The following is a 22,739-nucleotide window of genomic DNA, read 5'->3' on the forward strand; positions in this document are numbered from 1 at the left end:
ACAGTTCTTCCTCATCCACAGATTTTGCACCTTCAGACTTCCATCTCCTTGGCCCAATGAAGGATGAACGCCTGAAGGATGTACTCCATGGAATGTGTATGGTGGGGATGTTATTTGTGCAGCTAGATGTTGGCTCTGATGTTGACCAGTAGAGTGATTATGATGTGGGCATACAGTTCCTCCCAAGTAAGGTGGCATAAAACTGTCGCATCGGACAGAGATTATGTTGTAAAATATAGTTTCATAGCCAGAAGAGTAAGGAATAATATGGTGCATTGGAATACTAAATAAAAGAAACCTGCTTTCAGAAAAAAAGTTTGTTGCTTACTTACTGAATGCTCCCACAAAAAATTCAAATAAATGAGAGTGGATAATAATAGCAGTTTAGAAATGCCCACAGTTGTCATCAGTCATCAGTATTTGCAAGTAAGCCTTCCAGCAGTCTATAATGCTGAATACTGAAGCATTGGATAAAGAGTGTGAGAAGTCTTGGATATTTGGTACTGGATAGCAAACAGAAATGACCCAAGAACTGAGGGCCCTATAGTCTCCACATATCCGAAAAGTACTTTTTTTTTTTTTTTGAGCCAAATGAATTGACAATGCTTATGTACTGTTTGAGAGGTGTAAAATGCCCTTGGTTAACAAATCATCTACCACGGCTTTCATGATCTGTAACTTGTCAAAGGAAAGATGCCGTGCCTTACAAGAGACAGGCAGTGTCTCTGTAGTTTCAGTCTGGCTGGTGACACTTTCACATGATTGAGGAACATCAGCTGTCACAACTTAGAATAATTTTTACTCTCACATTCCATTACTAGTTTTGTTACATAACAATTCCTATGAACTCTGTCACCCTTAATGCCATGGTGGGTCAGGGACAGGGAAACACTAAATGCACATGTATGGAATTTACTGTCACTAACCTGTACATCTGTACATACACCATAGGTGCAGAAGGAAGGTAGTTGTAGTGGGTAGTTGATGACATCCACAAAGATTCCAACAGGTTGACACACTGCTGAGTGATGTCCACCACTTTTTAGCAGCAGCAGCAGCAGCAGCAGCAGCAGCATGTACGCCAGCAACATCTGCATCACTAACTTGTCAGGGTATCTATATTTGTTGTCATCCTCTGCATTGGTAATAAAATTCTGTACTCTGATTTATAGGTCCTTCGCTTCACACCAGATATCTGTGAAGCTGGGATCCTGTGAAGGAAGGCACTCAAAAGAGACGAGGTGTGAACGTTGTAATGACAAAAGTCAACTAGCTGAGTCACTTGTGCAGTAACTTCTGTATTGATTATTTAATTGGACAGATAAAAAATCTACTCACCAAGCAGCGTCAGAACACACACGTGAAAGACAGTTGTAATTGGCAAGCTTTCAGAGCCAGTAGCTCCTTCTTCGGGCAGAAGGGTTGAAGGGGATGGAAGATGGGTGAACAAAAAGGACTGGAGAGGTCTAGGAAAAGGGGTAGATTTTGGGAAAGTCACCCAGAACTGTGGGTCAGGGCAGACTTACTGTATGGAATGAGACCTCCTCTTACAATACCACTATTTACAGCACAATACGCCAGTACTTTTAAACAAAATGACATACACAGTAAATGTAATCAACATTTGATCAATACATTTTTCATTTTGTTCCTGGACCAAAAGTAATTTTGGGTCAGAGAGAGAGAGAGAGAGATGATATTTGAAAATATTTATTCACAAAAATACAAGTCTCATTTGTTATATATCACAACATACATGTATATGCACTTTCCAAAGGCAACTGTCATTGCAGAAACATTTCTTATTAATAAATGGCAGTAGGAGAATTACAAAGGTGACACTTGGAAACATCAGCCCTAATGCACTGGCCTCGTTTCTTTGTAAGACACATCGCATAAAAGATACAAAATAAATTTGTTGTACTATCAAAACAGGAACTCTCAGTATAAAATAATTACACACAGTATGCCATGGTTACACAATTTTCATAGAAAGGAGTGATTGCAGGTACATTCTTCACTTCTCAAAGGAGAAAATAAAAAGTTCCTAAAATTTATATATGAGTTCTCTATAAACAAACATGTAATTTACTGAGCTTCATACCTGTCTTAATGCCAGACACAAAAGTCAGGCACTAACAAAAATGTCAGGTATGGAATACATACTAACTCTCATGTGGCAAGATGTATCACATCCGTGAGCATTCACAAGTATGAGGATATCTGTTGATTAAAGATATGCTCATTTTTAAAAAAAATATAAATGAATACTTTTACTCCATACTTTACTGGAAATTTGCCCTCAGTTTCTTCTGCTCATACATCTCCAGGAATAATGCTAGCTTACTACTTATTCTTTTACACCCACCACCACGAAAAGAAGGACTCAAAAAACTGTTAATAAATTCATCAATAAGAATTTGTGGTTCTGTTATTCCTTTCTTCTCATATACCGATTTTTTTATGAACTTCAATATGTCATCTTCTTCTAGCTGTTTAAACTGAAAATGGGCTACAGTTCCACAAAAAATTAGACTGCTACCATCCAACTGTGTGCTGAAACTGTTATCAATGTCATTAACAATAAAATTTTGTTCAATGGTAAAAATGAAAATGAATATTACTTTAAGAAACTGCCTGTTCATTAATTCATAGTTTCTTTTCAATTCCAACATCATGTTTACATCACTTTTTTTCAGGTCGTCTATTATGACTAAATTATAACCACACAAAGACATGCGTTTGTCAATGTCACCTGCTGAGAGCTCAGAATGAACAGGTGCCATAAAATGGTGGACATTTTCTGACCATGGGAAAAACTGAGCTATTAGTGATGCGACATATGTTTTTCCAACACCAGAACTACCTGAAAATATCAGAAATTTTAAATCTGAATCCATAGGCGAATTCATGGTCTCTATAGTCCTTATTAACTGGTCTTTAATTTCATCTTGGCCAAAGACGTTTTCATCCAATACACCTCTAAGTTTTTCTATGTTAAACACTTTAGTGCAGGTGTTCTGAAACAGTAAATGAATACTTATCAAAAGAACACTCAGGATAAAGCACATTAGAAACAGTGTCCACCACCTACACCACTTCCTCTCTGGTTCCTTATGACTGTGCATGCTAGATGTGACCATACACTTTGGGGATTCTTCATGTGCAGATTGTGTGCTGAATGGGTATACAATTTCATCACACTTTAAAAAAACTGATGGTGAATTATATTCACCACTATTATTAATTCTATAGCCAATCCACCTCTGCCGCAAAATAGAAACTTCTTTACTACCTATATGCTTCACTGTTATTTCCTGCTGATATATCTGTCCAAAGCCAGCTGGTGAGAGCACAGTTTGTTTAACCCCCCTCTTACAGATAACTGTTGTTTTGATGGCGGTGTGGTCCATCTCATTTCCACAGGAAGTAGTCATTTTGTGCAACTGCTGTTTGTTCCTTTTTTTATGGGAGCATTCCTTACTGTCTCTGAAATGCAATGAAAATAAAATATTAACTCATTTTATCACAGTACTGGATCAAGGCATGTTTTTGTATAATGTAAGTTCAATTCTCACATACCACCAAGGTAATAGTTAGATATACGTTCTAATTCATAAAGTAAAATGTTCGTGTATTAAAATATTTGAGGCAGCTTACAAGTTTTCTTTCTCTTGTGTGTGCACTTGTCAACAACTCTGTGTTTCTGTTATTTGATGAGTGGTCTCCCTTAGTCTACAATTATTTACCTTCTACCAGAACTTTTGGGTTTTAAATTAGTTTGTTTTTGGATAAATGTGGCTTTTCAGGTGCACTTGCAAGTAAAGGGATCCATACTGACATTAATTATTTCAGTCTGAGTGGTGGCATCAATTTTTGATGCACTTTCTTTGTCAGTGAAGCGGAGGTTGTTGAAAAGCAGGAGTATGCATTGCCTTGTACTCCTTTTTCCATCAGTGGAGAACGTCAATTTTGTTACCTTTAGTTTTTGCATCCCTTTTCTCTGCAAGGCATACAAGGCATGCAAGGCATTCACATGTCCACGTAGCACAGTTTCCCAACCAGTTAACACAGACTGAAGGTCAAAGGCTGCTCGCTACATCCACCATATGGTGCCTGACTTCTATACATGAGGGTAGTATGCCCATACCTTTTACATTTATAAAATGTTTGGGATTTGGAATATGCAGATGAATTAGGAGTGCAGAGGGAATTTCACTGTTAAATGGAGAGTACAGACATGGTAAAAGAGACGATGATAGAAGAAGAAATGAATGTCAAATTGGAAGATATAGGGGATTGAATATAAGAAGCAGAGTTTGACAAACTTGTAAGCCACTTGATGTAACTATCAAGAGAGATCAACATTCCACTGGAATTTCTAAAATCATTGGGGGAAGTGCCAACCAAATTGTTATTCCAGTTATTGAGTAGAATCTACGAGACTGCCATCCATGGGACCATCAAACTCTTGAGAGAATATATCCATGCAATCCCAAAGACATCAAAGGCGAAAAATGCAAAAATTATCATACAGTTGGCTAAACATCTCATGCAGCCTAGTTACTGATAAGAATATTATATAGAAGAAATGAAAAGAAGTTTAAAGAGCAATTAGATGACAATCAGTTTGGCTTTAGGAAATATAAAGACCCAGAGAAGCCATCCCAAGGCTTCGCTTGATGATGTAGGAAGACATCAGAAAAAATCAACACTCCTTCATAGAATTTTTCAGCCCAGAAAATTGAATGCCAAGATAACATGGCACAAGATGTCTGAAGTTCGAGAGAGAGAGAGAGAGAGAGAGAGAGAGAGAGAGAGAGAGAGAGAGAGAGAGAAGCTGCATGGAAAGGCAGATAATATAATATACAACACATATAAGAACAAAGACAGAACATTAAAATTGGCAGACGAAGAGAGGAGTGTTCAGACTGGGGGGAGTGAGGAGGGGGGAGGAGTGAGGAGTCATGCAAGGGTGCAGACTTTCTCCCCAACTGTTTAACATGAACCACAAAAGCAAAGAATAGATGGAAATTTCAGGAATGAGATTCAAATGCATGATATCAATGATACGATTCATTAATGGCATTCCTATCCTCGGTGACTGAGAGAAAAAATTACAGGTGTTGTTGAAAAGAATGAACTGTAAAATCTGCACAGAAAACAAAATAAATGAAAGATGAAAGTAATTCTGATTTTTAAAAAAAGAGAGCCCGAGATCAGTGATCAACTAGGAAACAAAATTTGGGACTCCACGGTGGGTGGACTGAAAGAATTCTGCCAACTTGAAAGGAAAATAACACATAATAGCTGAAGTGAGGAAGAAAACAGAAACAGACTATTGCCACAAAAACAGCATTCCTCACTAAAAAGAGTCTACTAGTATCAAACATAGGTCTAAATTTCAGGAAGAAATATCTGAGAGAATGTATGTCCGTACGAAAGTGAATAATGGACAGCGGAAAAACCAGAAAAGTGGAGGATCAAAGCATTTGAGATGATGTGTTATTACTGACAATTAAATTGACTGATAAGATAAGAAGTATGACTCTGCAGCTGAGTGATCAGTGCAATTTACTGCCATGTGGAGGACCTGGGTTTCATTCCCACTTAGGCAGGGACTTTTTCCTTGGTGGGAGGACTGGAATGATGCACCCAGCCTCTTGAGGAGCTACTTGACCGAGTACTAGTGGCTCCAGGTCACAAAAACTGATGACGATCAGGAGAGTGGCGTGCTGATCCCACACACCTCCATACTGCATCCAATGGCAGAGGGTGACACAGCAGTCAGTCAGTACCGATGGGCCCACATGGACCTGTGGAGGATGTTTACATTTACATTATGATAAGGAATGAAGAGTTTCTCTACAGAAACAGCGAGGAAAAGAATGTGCAGAAAATACTAACTAGAAGGGATGGGACAATAGGGCATGTATAAAGACATCAGGGAGTAGCTTCCACGATTACAGAATGAACAGTGGAGAACAAAAACGTTGGGGAAGATGGACAGGAATATATGCAACAGATAATTGAGGATGGAAATGGTAGGTTGGCTACATCAAACCAGTCTGAAGAATGATCCTTGAAAAAGTATTTTGCCTTTCCTGCATGAAACACTGCTAGGTTCTCTAAACTGAACCTGTACAATGTTCCCCATCAGTCACTTGTAATTTCATAAGGATACAGATTGTTTCTTTTGCTGTCCTGAGGCCTTTAGAATGCACACATCAGCTTAATCGGACTATGATGTGATCTACCCTTGCTTTGACATTACAATATTTGAGTAATCACCAGCTTGCTGTATAGTGTTTTTTGACTATGCTGAGTATCCATTTTGGCAGCTTTCTCTTGGGAACTAATCTTTCAAGGAAGTGTAACCAGAGTGGGATGTGACTGTTTAGATGGAGAGTAATGAGCAGTCGCTGTGAGAGTTGAAAGGCCACCTACAGAAAAGAAGAATGCTGCGACTAACAGAACAAGTCTTTTTAGTTCTAAAACTCTGGGACAAGAGGTTGTGGAACACCAAACAATATGGCAGGTATTAAAAGAAGAATGGACAAGACAACTTCTTAATTCTCTGAGGATGTATCTATCATACCGGCCATATGGTGGAAGACACACTGAACACAAGGTATCTTCAGCAATTTATAAATAACGACAGTAAGAGCTGGAGCTGTAATTCTTGAAAACAGGCTGTTGCTACCATGCTTGTTCTTCCTATAGAGGATACAGTCTCTTAGCATAGTAGCAGGAGAATCTTTAAAGCATATTTTCTGCAAACAGGAGCCTTATTGCCTTCCCAGTGCTATCAGGTTTAGGTGGCACACATGTGAGTTTTTCATCCCTTTGGATCTACAGCAGGATGGAAGCCATTTATCCTCTCAGCCATGGTGAAGTACACCAGCATTAGGGGGAGCAGTAGGTGGGCTACCTGGTTTGTCTATAAAATAAATTGTACAAACTGTCAAAAGATAATGAAAGTGGTTTGTAATCTTCGGACTTAAAAGCAACCACCTACATTTTTCCTTTGGTCTTCACTGTGGTTTTCTCTCTACTTACCTGTGTAGGCAAGGTTGATTTTCGATTAACTTCCATCAATTCTGCATAAATGCTTCCTTGACTACTTATTGCAGTAATCTTTGGTTTGGGAGCAGGTATGGGAAATCTAACGTGTTACACTGTAGGTGTATCTGCAAGTATAGATATGTAAGCTGATTGAACTGATCTGTTTCTGTACACATTTATTGTTTTCATGCTGTGACTTCTTTCAGGGCAAAGTCAAATGGTGGGTGTAAAATATGAAGGCTGCACAACCTTGAACATTCAATTAGCTTCACCACAGGTGATTTTACAGGTCACTTTTCTGCTTCTTGGCATATACCAGACATTCTCTGTTTCAAATGGAATGATCACTCCAACAGTTAATGCACATTGGTGTGTAACTATATGAGAATTCTGTTCCGTGTACTGCTGATCCATACCTACCACACGATGATTCACCTGTAGCTGCTACAGTGGTGTACCCAAATTTCTCATATTTGAAGCACCTTATTTAATTCTGTATAATAGGTCACATCTCAGGGTGGATATATTCAAGAAATCATTCCCATTGTCAAGGAAGTTATAAGTATAACTACATCTGATGGCTAAGAGGAACAAATTTTATCACAATGAAAAGAAAACCATGTTCTTTATGATTTAAGCTATATTACCAATGAATGTATTTATGAGTGACAGATATATCAAAGCTAGAACTACTTTTTTTATTTGACTAATGTGTCAATTCCATTTCAGTACATATATATATTATTTTATACCAACATCTAAAAATCTCTGCTCATCTTCATCACAATCACAGTTAAGCTGTAGAGAATTTAAGTAATTTGTAAAGGGTAAATCTGGAAAGAGTTCCCTACACTGTGGCTATGCCATTTCTCCTAAATTTACTGTTCCAGTATGTACAGTACTTCTGAGAAGTCAGGAGAGAGGTAACGGTGGAAGTAAATTGTGTGGGTGGGTCATGAGCTGTGTCTGGGTGGCTTAGTTAATGACAGCATTGCCTGTGATAGGCAAGGTTCCAGGATGGTGTCCCTGGTTGCACTGTAAAATTAAAAAGCAATACCTCAATAAAGCAGTGGCTATGCATGCTACAAATTTATTTGGCAATGACGCTGTGTCACATTTTCGCCAAGTGTTGAAGCATCGGCAGAAACAAATGACTACACATAGCTTCCTTGTAAAAAAGAATTAGTTGTGTATCATGAATAATAAAGTACATAACACTGTATGTATAATTTTCTTTGAATAAATGGCATGAATAAGATAAAACTTTTAGTACTTTTTCTGCATGGACTGCATTGTTGTATTTTACATTAATTTATATGCGATATTCACTTAATGAGTGTTTGCTCTACGAGTAGGATGCTGGAACGAATTATTTTCACTTTGCGAGGTTCTACTGTACAAAGGGTGTTAAACAAATAACACAACAATTTTTTCCGAAAGCATGGTGGTTTTATTCAGGATTTCAATACATCATATTATTCCACACTATTCTGGCTACAAAACATAATCTGCATTCAATGCAACAGCCTTGCAGCACCTTACCGGGAAGGCTTGCATGTCCACATGCAACAACTGCACTGGTTGAAATCAGAGTCAACATCTTGCTACATAAATAACCTCCCCATTATCCATAGATTGCTTTCTGTGGAGTGTATCCTTCATTGGGCCAAACAGAAGGAAATCAGAGGGCGTGAGATTGGCCTGTAGGGTAGATGAGGAAGAACAGTCCAATGGAGCTTGTGTGAGGCCTTGCATTATCATGGAGAAGGACGAGTTTATTTGCATTCTGTGGCAACAAACACATGCTGAAATCATTTCTTCAGTTTCGTGAGGGTAGCGTAATACACACCAGAGTTGATCACTGCTCCATGAAGGAGGACATCAAACAGAATAACCCCTTCAGAATACCAGAAGACTGTTGCCATGACTACCTGCTAAGGTTGTGGGTTTGAAATTTTCTTTGGAGGACAGGCAGTGATTGGTTGATTAATTGAGAGGGTTCATGGGACTGAATGGTGAGGTCATCAATACCGTGATTCCGAAGCTACTCACAGAAGAAAGACAGTACACTAAAAGTGGATGGATCCAGTCAGGGGGGTCAAATTATGAAATAGTGAAGTTAAAGCACACACAGTGAAAAGCATAAAATGTGAGACCAAATCTAAAATCTGGAAAAAAAAGAACGGTCTCCCCATGGGAGAGTGGTCATGGGGTCCCAGACCGAGAAGACACAAAGAGAGGTCCCAACCACAACCACCCTGCCCCTGCTCCAGGAGTAAAGCAAAACCTTATATCTGCAAATAAAAACAACTTTCACAGAGGAAATTGAGAGCCAGTTCAACCATCTATGACTAGCCTGCTAATATTAAAATTAAGGAATCTGGAAGACTATACTTAACACAAATGGCCAAAAGAAGGGAACATTCCACCAATATGGGGAATACCATCCCCACATTGTGGGGTCGGTTCGTTACACAGGAGGAAGCAATGGGTGAACCTGGTATGACCAATGCGTAGATGGCATAAAACAGTGGACCCCTTCCCAGAGGAGCAGAAGAAAGGGCACCAAACTGCAGTAGCCTCCTTGATGGCACGGAGTTTATTACTGTGAGCAATAGTGCACCACATGTCATTCCACTTTTAGGCAAAGAGACATCTGATGTAAATCCGCTTATCCAAAGCTGGAATCATGAAAGGGAATGGAGGGTAAGTGTATGCTTCTCTAGCCAAATGGTCAGCCAGTTTATTCCCTGGGATGCCCACATGACTTGGGACCCAGAGAAAGACAAGTGAGTAGGGGGCACGTCTGAGGGCAGAGAGAAGGTCATGGATAGCAGAGAGCAAAAGGTGACAGGAGTAGCATTGGTTGACAGCCTGCAGGCTGCTCACTGAGTCAATACAAATTAAGACACTGTGGAGGGAGACCTCAGAAACAAAATGGATGGCTCTGTGAATGGCTAGAAGCTCTGCTGTGAAAACACTACATGATCCCAGCAATAAATGGTATTCTAACCAGTAGGAGACATGAAAGCGTATCCCACCTTATCAACTGTCTTAGAACCCCCAGTGTAGCAGATGGTGGCACCCTGGAACTCTGCAAGGATGGCACATACAAGACACCAGAAAACCAAAACAGAGGCCTCAGGATCCCAGAATAGATCGGTCCTAATCCCTGGTCTAGCCACTATTCAAGGGGGAGGTATGGGAGGAAATACATGGAGCGCATTCAGTGAGTGGAGATGGAGATCCCGGCAGGGGAAGTAAGACCCAGTCCAACTGGTGATCCCATCTGTGGGTGGTTGTCAGGAGGTGCATAGAGGAGATGGGACACGGACGGTCAAGGAATTGACGAATGGCGATTGCGTAAGAAACCAGGAGTTGGTTCCATCATATTTGTAGAGGGGGAATCCCACTTCTGCGAGGAGACTGTTAACAGGTCGAGTGGGAAAGGCACCAATAGCCAGATGCACCCCACAATGGTGAACAGGGTCAAATACTCACTGATTGGAAGGAGCCGCTGAGCCATAAACCTGACTGTCATAATCTAATCTGCGCAAGAGCAGAGCATGGTAAAGATGGAGAAGAGTGCTACGTTCTGCACCCCAAAGGTATGTGGGCCAGGAGGCGCGAGCATTAAGCTTCCGCAGGTATGTAGTCTTTAGATGGCAAGTATGGGGCAGCCACAGCAGCTTTTTATCAAAAATAAGGACCAAGGAGAGGGACAGTGCTACAACATTGAGGAGCTGGTTGCCTAAATAAAGTTCTGAAATGGGATGTACAGTGGGTCGATGACAAAAATGCACAACCCGTATTTTTGAGGGAGAAAACTGAAAGCTATGGGATATGGCTCATGCAGAGGCCCGTTGGATGGTGCCTTGGACCCGGCGCTCAGCAGATGCTACCAAGTGTGAGCTGCACTAGATGCAAAAATTGTAGACGTACAACGCTGGAATAACCACAAGCCCAACAGAGGTTACAAGCCTACTGATGGCTATGAGGAGGAGTGTAACACTCGATACAGAACCCTGTGGGATACCTTTTTCCTGAATCAGAGGGGTGCTGAGTGAAGTGCCAACTCGAACCTGGAAGAGCCGGTGAGAAAAACACATGGATAAAAATCCGAAGGGGGCCAACGGAAGCCCCAGTCATGTTGGCTAACTAAAATATGATGATGCCACACCATGTCATATGCCTTATGTAGGTCAGAGAAGACCGCGACAAGGTGCCAGTGATTAATAAAAGCCCGTCAGATTGCTGTTTCCAATCTGAGTAAATGGTCAGTTTGAGATTGTCCTTACCAGAAGCCACACTGATACGGGGACAATAGGCCCCAAGATTTGAGCACCCAACATAATCTGAAGCTGACCATCCTCTCGAGGAGTTTACAAAGTATATTCATCAGGTTAATCGGGCGATAGCTGTCGACAGACAAGGTTCTTGCCGGGCTCAAGGGTAGGGATAACTATACTGTCTCGCCACTGCAACAGGAAAGGACCCGTGAGCCAAATGCGGTTGAAGATCCTGAAGAGATTTTGCCTCTGGGGAACATCCAGGTGTTGGATCATTTGATTGTGGATGGAATCCGGGTCTGGGGCCATGTCACGTGAAGAGGTAAGAGCCTGCAAGAATTCCCATTCAATGAAGCATTCATTATAGGGTTCTGCATGGTGCAGGTTGAAACAGGAGGGTCTATTCAACGAGGTGTTTCTGCCGGAGAAAGGTAGCAGGACAAGAAGGGGGCACCCATGCCATCGCAAAGTGTGTTGCGAGGTGTTCTGCAAGGACCAATGGATCAGTGCACAGAGCACCTTGGAGATTAAGACCCTGGACAGTTGACTGTTGCTGGCAGTCCAGAAGACTACTGAGCTTGGACCAAACCTGCGATGAAGAGGCATACGTTCCCAGGGAGGAAACTGTTGTGACAGTGCCACGACATTTAACAGTGCCGCCACGACAGTAAGTGCAAACGGCGATAGAGGTGCTCCGAAACTCGGCTGAGCGCGGGAGCGCCACCTAGCTACAAACGGCGCCAGCCGCATGTCACGGCACGGCAGTCAAATAAGAGATACTGAGTTGTTATCATGTAATGAGCTATTGTTTCTAAGTGAGTGTGTTTAAATATCCACGCAATTATTGGTGATCAAAGGTTATAACACTTTTTGGTGACGAGGATGGGATATTTTCACTGCGTTGTGGATTTGTGTGTTCGTGACGGGGCAGACATGGAACAGCTTATGCAAGCGCATTGAACAACAAACACAGCTGACGGCTGCTATTCAGGCGTTGTCGACGTTGCTTACCCATCGTCTGTCTTCCTCTTCTCCGCCTCCGCCTCCATACCCGCTGAAGATTGGGAGGATTATGAGAACCATTTGCGGCAACACTTCTTGGCTTTCGGCATTGTCGACGCTCCTATGTGTAAGTCGTTATTTCTATCTTGGATTTCTCCACAGACCAATCAGCTGCTATTTCAGTTAGCCTCTCTGCGGGAACCTGCCCCTCTGTCCTTCCAAGAAATGTGTGACTTATTGTCTAACTATTACCGAAAAAACACCCACGTCGTTGCCGCCCACGTGGCGTTCTACCGGTGTCGTAAACAGCCCCATCAATCTTACCGGACTTGGGCGATGGAACTACATCGTCTGAGTAGGAAATGTCAGTTTGTCACGGACACTCATCATGAGTCCTATGCTGATTCAATGGTTAGGGATGCTATTCTACGGCTAGCTCCTGATAAAGAAGTTCGGCAACATGCCCTACAACTGCCAAACCCATCGTTGTCGGAAGTTCTAAGCATCGCTCAATCCTTTGAAGTGTCTCACGCTGCTAGCGTGCAAATAGACGCGTGGTGTGTTGTAGGCGCTGTACAGTCAACTTTCGACACGGACAATTTGCCTGTTTCACAGGAGAACGAAGATGTGGCGGCGGTTCACTCGCGTAAACAACGTCCCATTGGGCTGCAATGCTCGCAGCGAAAACAGCAACCATAGCAGCAGGTTCGTTCCGCACTTCCTTCTTGTCCACGTTGTTTCGTACAGCATGACAGGGCCGCGTGTCCAAAACGTTGGGCCACGTGTAATTCATGTAGGAAAAAAGGCCACATTGCTTCTGTGTGTCAGTCCCCTAAAGTTCCTGTCAACAAGGACGAGGCATCGGACATGGATGTTAACTGTGTGCTTTCTCAAACAAATAAGTTGTTTGTTACTGTTCGTGTTCTGGATAAAGACTTTTGCATGCAAGTGGACACTGGATCTGCAGTAACTCTCATTAGTTCTCGCACGTATTTGGAGTTGGGCTCCCCTCCCTTGTCTCCAGTTACGCGAAATCTGAGAACTTATAATAAACAGAAAATTCCTATCATTGGCCAGTTTGATGCTTCCACTGCCTACAAGTCTGTTGTTAGGCCCCTCACGTTTTATGTGGTGGATCATGCGGGCACTGAAAACCTGTTCGGTTATGATGCTTTCCAGTTGTTCGGGTTCTCCATTGAAGATGATGTGCACCTCATATCTGAGGATATTCCGTATCAACAGCTGGATGGATTGTGCTCTGAATTTTCGTCCATGTTCTCTGCTGGTCTGGGTCGTGCCAAGGATTTTGAAGCCCACATTACTCTTAAACCTACAGCTCGCCCTAAGTTTTTCCGGGCATGCCCTATTCCGGTGGCGTTGCGTGCACCTGTCAAGGCTGAGATAGACAGGTTAACAGCTTCAGGGATTCTCCTTCCTGTTACCTCCAGCGAATGGGCATCGCCAATCGTGGTGGTTTCTAAACCAAACGGGAGTCTGCGATTGTGTGGTGATTTTAAAGCCACTGTCAACGCTCAGAGCCTCCTTGACACTTATCCTCTTCCCCGTCCTGAGGAGTTATTTACCAAGCTCGCTGAGGGCCAGTTCTTTTCCAAACTTGACTTATCGGAGGCGTACCATCAGTTGCCGTTGGATGCTTCTTCCAAGGAATTTCTCGTCATCAACACTCCTTGTGGGTTGTATCAGTACCAGCGGTTACCATTTGGCATCGCTAGCGCGCAGGCCATTTTTCAGCAGTTTTTGGAACAGCTCACGGCTTCCGTTCCCGGCTGCATAAACTATCTGGATGACATTGTAGTCACAGGGGTCTCCACTGAGGAGCACCTTCGCAATTTGCGTTCACTGTTTTGGGTTTTGCATTCGGCTGGGTTGAGGTGCAATCTGGACAAGTCACAGTTCTTCCAACCCTCCATTGTGTATCTTGGTTTCCACTTGTCCCGTGAGGGTATACGTCCTCTACGTCAGCATGTTGCGGCCATTAACGCTCTACCCCGGCTGTCTACGGTCAAAGAACTTCAGGCGTTTCTAGGCAAGATTGCTTATTATCACAAAATCATTCCATCCGCGGTGGCGGTTGCTCATCCTCTGCATCAGCTGTTACGCAAAAACGTCTCTTTCTGTTGGTCCGACGAGTGTGAGCAGGCTTTTGTCTGCCTGAAGGCTCATTTGCAGTCGGCACCTTGTCTTACCACATTCCGTCCGGGTCAGCACTTGGTTCTGGCGACTGACACGTCACAGTACGGCCTGGGGGCTGTTCTCGCCCATTGGTATGAGGATGGGTCGGAACGACCCATCGCCTATGCTTCCAAGACCCTCAACGATGCGCAACGGCGTTACTCTCAAATCGAAAGGGAGGCGCTCGCTATCATTTATGCTCTCAAAAAGTTCAGCGTTTTTTTGTATGGTTCTAAGTTTCACCTCATCACCGACCACAAGCCGCTGGTCTCTCTGTTCAGCCCATCGGCGTCGCTTCCGGATAAGGCAGCTCACCGCCTGCAACGTTGGGCCTTATACTTGTCTCGTTTTCACTATGAGATTCACTATCGCCCCACGGCCCAGCACACCAACGCTGACGCATTGTCGCGATTGCCGATGGGCCCCGACCTGGTTTTCGATCGTGATGAACTACTCTGTTTCCACATTGATGAGGAAGAACGTTGTGCGGTCGAAGGTTTTCCACTTACAGGTTCGCAGGTGGCGTCAGCTACTGCGTGGGACCCGGTCCTGCATCAGGTGATCGGTTTTGTTCAACGGGGTTGGCCGGACAGGACCAAGGGCCGGGCATCGTATCTCCTTCGCAACTACCATGCCTTGCGCTTTCGTCTGTCTGTTCGTGATGGTGTTGTTCTTCTGGCCACGGATGGCGCATCTCCATGGATCGTGGTGCCAGCCTCTCTTCACAAAGATGTTCTCAAACTGTTGCATGAAGGCCATTGGGGTATTTCTCGGACTAAGTCCCTGGCCCGCAGGCAAGTTTATTGGCCCGGTATTGATTCAGACATTGCCCACATGGTTGCTGCGTGTGGTCAGTGTGCTCAACAACTGGCTGCACCTCGTACAATGCCCTCTCCGTGGCCCGATCCGGCGCAGCCGTGGGAACGGGTGCACACTGACTTTGCCGGCCCTGGCTACTGTTGATTGACGCCTTCTCGAAGTTTCCGTTTGTTGTTCGATGTCCGTCGCCCACCACTGCAGCGACGACGCTGGCTTTGTCCAAAATCTTTGCGCTAGAAGGTCTTCCATCCACGATCGTCACGGACAATGGCCCTCAGTTCTCTTCGCAGGCCTTCCGTGATTTTTATACTGGACTAGGGATTCATCATGTTACAGCACCGCCCTTCCATCCGCAATCGAATGGGGAGGTCGAGCACCTTGTCCGCACTTTCAAAAGCCGGATGAAAAAATTCCTTAGTGATTTTTCCACAGATGACGCTCTGCTGCAATTTCTGAGTTCTTATCGCTTCACGCCTCTGGGTGATTGCAGCCCTGCTGAACTCTTGCATGGCCGCCAACCGCGCACTCTACTGCACCTGCTTCACCCTGTCAGGCCATGTGCTGTGTCCCCTAGTGCGGGAAAATACTCGGTGGGCGCCGACGTGTGGGCACGAGGCTATGGATCTCGCCCTAAATGGATTCCAGGGATGGTCAAGGCTCTTTGCGGCTGCTGGATTTGTGAAATACGTATGGACGACGGCATGGTTGTTCACCATTACGACCAGATGCGCCCACGAGTGGTTGCCACGCCCCTTCCTTCGCCTCCAACAGCCCGAGAAGGCAGTCCTGTCGCTGCTGCTGATCTACCGTACGTGTTGATGCAGCCGACGTCGCTACCGCTTCCGAGTATGCCGGAACCGACCCCAGTCGCGATGACACCTTCTCCGGGACCCATCTCGCTGGAGCACACCCCCAAGTCCACGACACCCATGGATGCTGCTCCGGAGTTTTCACCCATCATCTCGTCCAGGAGGCACATTCCACGCACGAGCTTCCGTCCTGGACATTTTCGACCATACTCTCGTGTCTCTCCGCGGGATCTTCTCGGGGCCTCACAAGAGGGCATGGATGTCTACGCACTGTCCATGTCTCCAAGGAAGTGAGTGTGTTTTTTTTCTTCTTTTTTTTTCTTCAAGGGGGGAAAAGTGTTGTGACAGTGCCACGACATTTAACAGTGCCGCCACGACAGTACGCGCAAACGGCGATAGAGGCGCTCTGCAACTCGGCTGAGCGCGGGAGCGCCACCTAGCTACGAACAGCGCCGGCCGCATGTCACGGCACGTCAGTCGAATAAGAGATACTGAGTTGTTGTTATGTAACGAGCTATTGTTTCTAAGTGAGTGTGTTTAAATATCCACGCAATTATTGGTGATTAAAGGATATAACAGAAACATAGTGCTCCCAAGCATTCCTTTTTACTCTGCTTAATAAGGTAACAAGCCTTAGCATGGAGATGCTCAAAAGTGAGGAGATTGGTCTGTGATGGGGGCTGCAGTGCCTGTCGATGGGTCTGGACAGCGACTGCTAAATCATTGGTCCACCATGGTAACAGTCAACAACGAGGGGCATCTGTGGATACGTGGACAGCAGTACCAACAGCATGAAGAACAGTGGCAGAGACACTTTGCATGACCACATCAATGCCATATGAGAGAGAGATGCCGAAGTGCACAGCAGACATATATATAAGGCCAACAGGCCCTGCAGAATGCCCATTGTGGAGCACTGTCCGCCTGGCGGCAGCAGCAGGGAAACAACAGAATCATCGCAAAGTGGTCACTGTCACAAAGATCATTATGGGAGGACCAATGTAGGGAAGCCATGAGAGCAGGGGAGGAGACTGTGAGATAGATAGCATAAAGGTGGCTTGAGCGCCACTGAAGTGGGTAGGGGAACAATCATTGAGGAGACACAAATCAAAGCCTGTAATATATTAGTCAATTAGGAGACCTCAACCCCTTGAAGTGGCACTCCCTCACAGTGGCACTTAAGTCCCAAAAGAGGAGAAATGGGGGTAGGACCTGCTGTATTACGGAAGACAGTTCAACATGAGAAAGTGGCCTACCTGGAGGAAGGTAGACACTGTAAACGGTGACTGCCAAAGTCGTTTGCATTCTAATCACTATTGCTTCAAAGTTGGTACGAAGGGGGATCCGGTCACTAATGACATCAGAGTGAACCAAAGTGCAGTCCCCACTAGATGCTAACTCGGGACCAGCACGGTTCCAACAGAATGCCTGATAACCATGATATGTTGGAGAGTGGTTATCACATAAGTGCAATTCTTGAAGAGCAAGACAGAATGCAGAATAGGAGGAAACAAGACATTGTATTTCCGATAGGTGAAAATAGTATCTGTTGCAATTCCACTGGATGACCGTATGGCGAGAGTCCAGGTTAGTCATAAAGAAGCTGAGAGGAGGTGTCACCCGGTCAGTGGTCATCACCGACAAGGATGGGGTGGCATCCATAAATAAGACGTCAGACTCAGGTTGTGAGGGGGGAGATGGCACCTCCGGAGGCAGCATGGATGGGGGGGGGGGGGGCATTGTCTTGGAACTTAGGTTTCTTGTCTTTCGGAGGTGGAGAATGGTAGGGCGGCACAGAGGAAGTACAGGCGTCTGCAAGATCCGGAACCGAAAGAGAGCGGGCGACCTTGGGGTGCACAGATGGTGTGCCTCGTGGCCGTGTTGTGGTAGGAGGTTTCCAGTCTGAGAGATGCTGCAGAGAGGGGTCCTCGTGGGGGAACCCTATCACCAGCGGGTGTCAAAGAATGTGGGCATTTCTTCGGCTGGGGAGGGGGAGTGGCTCTCGGATGGGAGGTCGTGGGAACTGCAGGGGAGGAGGACAGAGAGGGATGGGGTAAGGAAGAGGTAGGAGGGGGGAAAGGAAGTAACAGAGGCAAAAGTTGAAGAAAGTGACACTGGATGGGGAATCTCATATTTTTGGTGAACCTCAATGTAAGATAGGCTATCAAGAGACTTGTAGTCTTGGATCATCTTTTCTCTCTTGTAAGCTGGGCAACATGGTGAGCAAAGGGAGTGACGGTGATGACTACTGACACGCACGGATGGTGGAACACAGGGGCTTCCCCGGTGGAGTGGGTGTCAACAGCCACCATACATTGGGTCCACCATACAGTGAGAAGAAATATGCCCAAAACGGAAGCACCGAAAGCACCTTGTTGGTGGTGGGATGTACGGCTTCACGTCACATCTGTAGCACATAACTTTGATCTTCCCCGGGAGGATATCCCGCTCAAAAGCCAGAATGAAGGCCCCAGTATTGGTGCGGTTGTCTTTGCGACTGTTCTGCACACGTTGAACACAATGAATGTTGCATTACTCCAGATTAGTCTGGAGTTGCTCATCAGGTTGCAGGATGAGGTCCCTATGAAAAATCATTCCCTGGACCATATTCAGATATTGGCGAGGGGTAACAGACAATGGGACATTGCCAAGATGATCACAAGCATGAAGAACTGCAGACTGGACAGTAGAAGAAGCTTCGATCAACAGGAAGCCCGACTGCATTTTACTGGAAGTCTCCACTTCACCAAACTTGTCCTCGATATTCTCCACAAAAAACTATGGCTTTGTGACAGTGAATGTGTACCCATCCATTCTAGTACAGACGAAGTGGTGGTGCAAGTGTTTCATCAAAGGTGGTGAGCCTGGCCCTACTCCCATGATGTAGCAAGAGAAGGAATGGCCGCCAGGTCATATGAAGCAGCATTCAATGATCCTTCACCATTTGAAGAGGCGAACATTTGAGAACAGACAGATTTTTGCAGCTTGATACGCTTCATGTGCCAAACATGCACCCTGATACCACCCACTCCAATCAGGAGCTCTCCCCCATGGGCGCCACCCAGCCACAGGAAGAGTCGTCTGGCATGTCAGCCATCGCTGGTACTTCTGATGCTCCAGGAAGACAAGCAACCACTCCTTGGCATACATGGAGAGGGAACAGTAAGGTATCAATAGTGTGATCCCTGTGTTGTCAGGGGCTCTGCCAGATGGGTACATAACAGCACCACCAAACGGACTGGCACACGTGCTGGTGACCTAGCAGGGTGGACGGGGCTACAGCGGGGAAGGAAGAGGGGAAGGGGGAAGGAAGCAGGAAGAGGAATCCACACCGTAGATGCTAGAGATGGAGCAGGGAGGATGGGGCTACAGCGGGGAAGGAAGAGGGGAAGGAAGCAGGGAGGGAAATCCACACCGTAGATGCTAGAGAGGGAGTTCTTCCCTAAATGGCTTACACTAAAAACAGAAAATTTAGAAGTGGAGGTCAAACTTTAAGCGGAGACCTAAATGTCAAAAAAAAGATGAAAGAACAGGGAGAAGGAACAAAATTGCAAGCAATACAGGGAACCAGGTGGACAGCCAGGTCTATAAAAACCAAAATACCAAGAGAGGGAAGGAGGGGGCAACGGGGGGGGGGGGGGGGGGGGGGGGAGGAGTGAGGGCAGGGAGGGAGGACAGAGTGAAGGAAACGCAGCCAGGGGGGGGGGGGGGGAATGGAGTGCAATAGCTCTGGGCCCCATGTGCGACACGCACGAACTCACTAAAGAACCATGAGCCCCCTGGGTGAGACAGGTGGTGTGGTGCCACTTCATGGATTACTATATTGTTTCCAGTTTGAAATGATGAACATGTTTCATCAACTCTGATGATGATCAACAAAAACTTGTCAAGGTCAGCCTTGTAACACACAAGCACTTCCATACAGATTGTCCTTTGTTACTCTTTATGGTCTTCTGTTAGGCAGCAAGAAGCCCAGCAGGCACACACCTTTGAGTATGCCGAATGGTGGACAAGTGTGTCAGCACTTACAACAGAGACATACAGTTGATCTGCCAAGTATTTAATTGTGATCCACCAATCCTCTCGAAAGATTATGTCTGCACGTTTTTACACTGCAGGAGTCACAGATGAATGTGGCCTGCTGGCGCACAGGAGATCAGATCCAACAGGTTAGCCGGCGCACAGGAGATCAGATAGAACAGGTTTATGTGACCTTGTTGCAGTGACGGCATATGCCTCGCCCTATGACTCACTGTGATTTTGTTCACTACCAGGTCTCCACAGAAGTTCTGAAGGTGATGCCAAAAGAAACACTATGCTTGGAACAAACCTCTGTACAGACACGTATAGCACCACCCACTTGTAGGAACTTCAAGAAACTATAGGGGCTGAAGTGGTAATATTCCACATTATTTGAACCAAGATTGGCTGAGAAAAAAGAATTATTGCATTACTGATTGAATGTCCCTTATATAATGATACTGAAAAGTCAAAGGTAATACCAACATCACACAGATCACAGGGTGTGATTATTTACTTTTTAATATGTAGGTTTTCTTCAGAGGACCTCGTGAGGGACTGCCACGGTTGGAAAATGAAAAGAACACCCGTGCCATTTGTTCTCATTGTACAGGAACTCCTTGCGCATCCATGGGCCAGTGATAGGATGGATGAGTGTTAGATGGATGTCCGTTGGTGATGCATACATTGTGTATTCGCCTGAGTAACTTTAATTAAGCTATGTTTGTCAAATTAATTTTAGCCCCTTTCTCGCAGCCACTATTAGGAAATATTCATTGCAGTTTGTAGAAAATTACTTCAATTTATGCATTTATTACCATTTTTTATTCTTTGTATCTATGAAGGTCAAATTAAATACTTTTAGATTAAAGGAGGAAGGTGCTTGGTTTGCTGGCTAGGAATACGGGAGGGAGAGGTGGCAAGTATATGCATGATTCTGGGGGGCAGTGGCAAGTGGAACATGCTGAAGGCAATGTGGGGACATGAGTTGGGAGAGCATGATAGGACAGAGGAAGGGGAAACTGTTGGGTGAAGGGTGCAGGGACACTGGGTTACCTGAGATCGGGCCATGACAATTACAGAAGTGGAGGATGTTTCATTAGGATAACTCCATCTACATAGTTCAGAGAAGCTGGTAGTGGAGGGAAGGATCCAGATGGCCTGGGTTGTGAAGTAGCCACTGAAATTCAGCATCCTATGCTCAGTCGCATGCTGTGCTACCAGGTGGTCAACTTTGTTCTTGGTAACAGTTTGGCAGTGGCCATTTATCCTGGTGAATAGCTGATGGCAGTCATATTGACACAAAAGGCTGTACAGTGTTTGTAACAGAACTGTGGTGTATGACATGGCTCCTTTCACAGGTGACCCGGCTTCTGATCAGGTAGCACAAGCCTGTGACAGAACTGGAGTGAGTGGATTGTGCAGGTCTTGTACCTTGGAGTCTGTATGGTCCCTGTGGGAGTGGTATAGGCATGTTTAGGAAGTTGTGTAGATTGGGTTGGCGATGGAACACCCCTTCAGGAGGGTGGGAAGGATATTTGGTAGGATGTCCCTCATTTCACGGCAGGACGAGAGATAATCAAAGCCTTGGTGAAGAAGTGACATTGGACAATTGGGGGAAGGGGCACCCCTTTGAAGCTGATTCTTAGGAGTGGTGGGAGGATTGGGGGTGTGTGAGGATATAGCAAGGGCAATCTGTTTGTTGATTAGGTTTGAGGGGTATTGCCTGTCTGTTAAGACCTTTCAGCATACTGGGCAAGGGAATTCTTGTCACTGCATATATGATGTCCACGAGTGGACAGACTGTGTGGGAGTGGTGTTTTTTGGTGTGGAAATGATGGCAGGTGTCAAAATGCAGACACTGTTGGTGGTCAGAGCATTTAATGTGGACAGAGGTGTGGATGGAGTCATCAGTGCAGTGGAAGTCAACATGCAAGAAGGTTGCACATTGGGCAGAGGAGGACCAGGTGAAGAAAGAAAACATCTTGCTTGCTTTTGTAGTTATCCTTTACCAAGCTAGAGTAAACACACACACACACACACACACACACACACACACACATACACACACACACACACACACACACACACAGGACCAAATGCAACCCTATCCCTACATGGTGCCAGCTGGACTAACAGCGTCAATGTGTTGTTTCATGCAAATGAACTAGTTGTGTGAGGGTAGTGTCAGGTAGGGTGACTAGAAGGAGAGGGATGTGGAAGGCAGGGATAGGGACTGGGGGTGGGAGGTGGGTGGTTTGCCTTCTAGGAAAGCAAGAGGTAGAGGTGGGAAGTATATGGACTAGATATTTAATGCACGACTGAAGACAATGTGAGGATGTAGACTCACACCAACAACATCCCACACACCCACCTTCTATGACATACTCCATAAAATCCACCTGGGTGTCCCATTGCAAGTGGCTGTTGTGCTCTCACTGAAAGAATTTCCACTCTTGTTGACCAACACCTCCAACCAACTGCCCACAACCTAGCCACCTTCACTGAGTTTCCACCATCCACATCCCTTTGCCTCCTGGAT

At 45.1% G+C, this 22,739-nt stretch overlaps 1 protein-coding gene across 1 annotated transcript in view; it reads right to left on the reverse strand.

The window, feature by feature from the left end:
* Positions 1–1,697: 1,697 nt before the first annotated feature.
* The window catches only part of LOC124624514, a 41,243-nt gene continuing 20,201 nt past the window's right edge, over positions 1,698–22,739 (reverse strand). The window contains exon 2 of the mRNA XM_047149111.1: positions 1,698–3,489. Coding sequence (XP_047005067.1) covers positions 2,286–3,437 — 1,152 coding nt within the window. The 5' untranslated portion in view covers positions 3,438–3,489 and the 3' untranslated portion in view covers positions 1,698–2,285. The remainder of the gene's footprint in view (positions 3,490–22,739) is intronic.

Source organism: Schistocerca americana, chromosome 1 (assembly GCF_021461395.2).
Source record: "Schistocerca americana isolate TAMUIC-IGC-003095 chromosome 1, iqSchAmer2.1, whole genome shotgun sequence".
Lineage (NCBI taxonomy): Eukaryota > Metazoa > Arthropoda > Insecta > Orthoptera > Acrididae > Schistocerca > Schistocerca americana.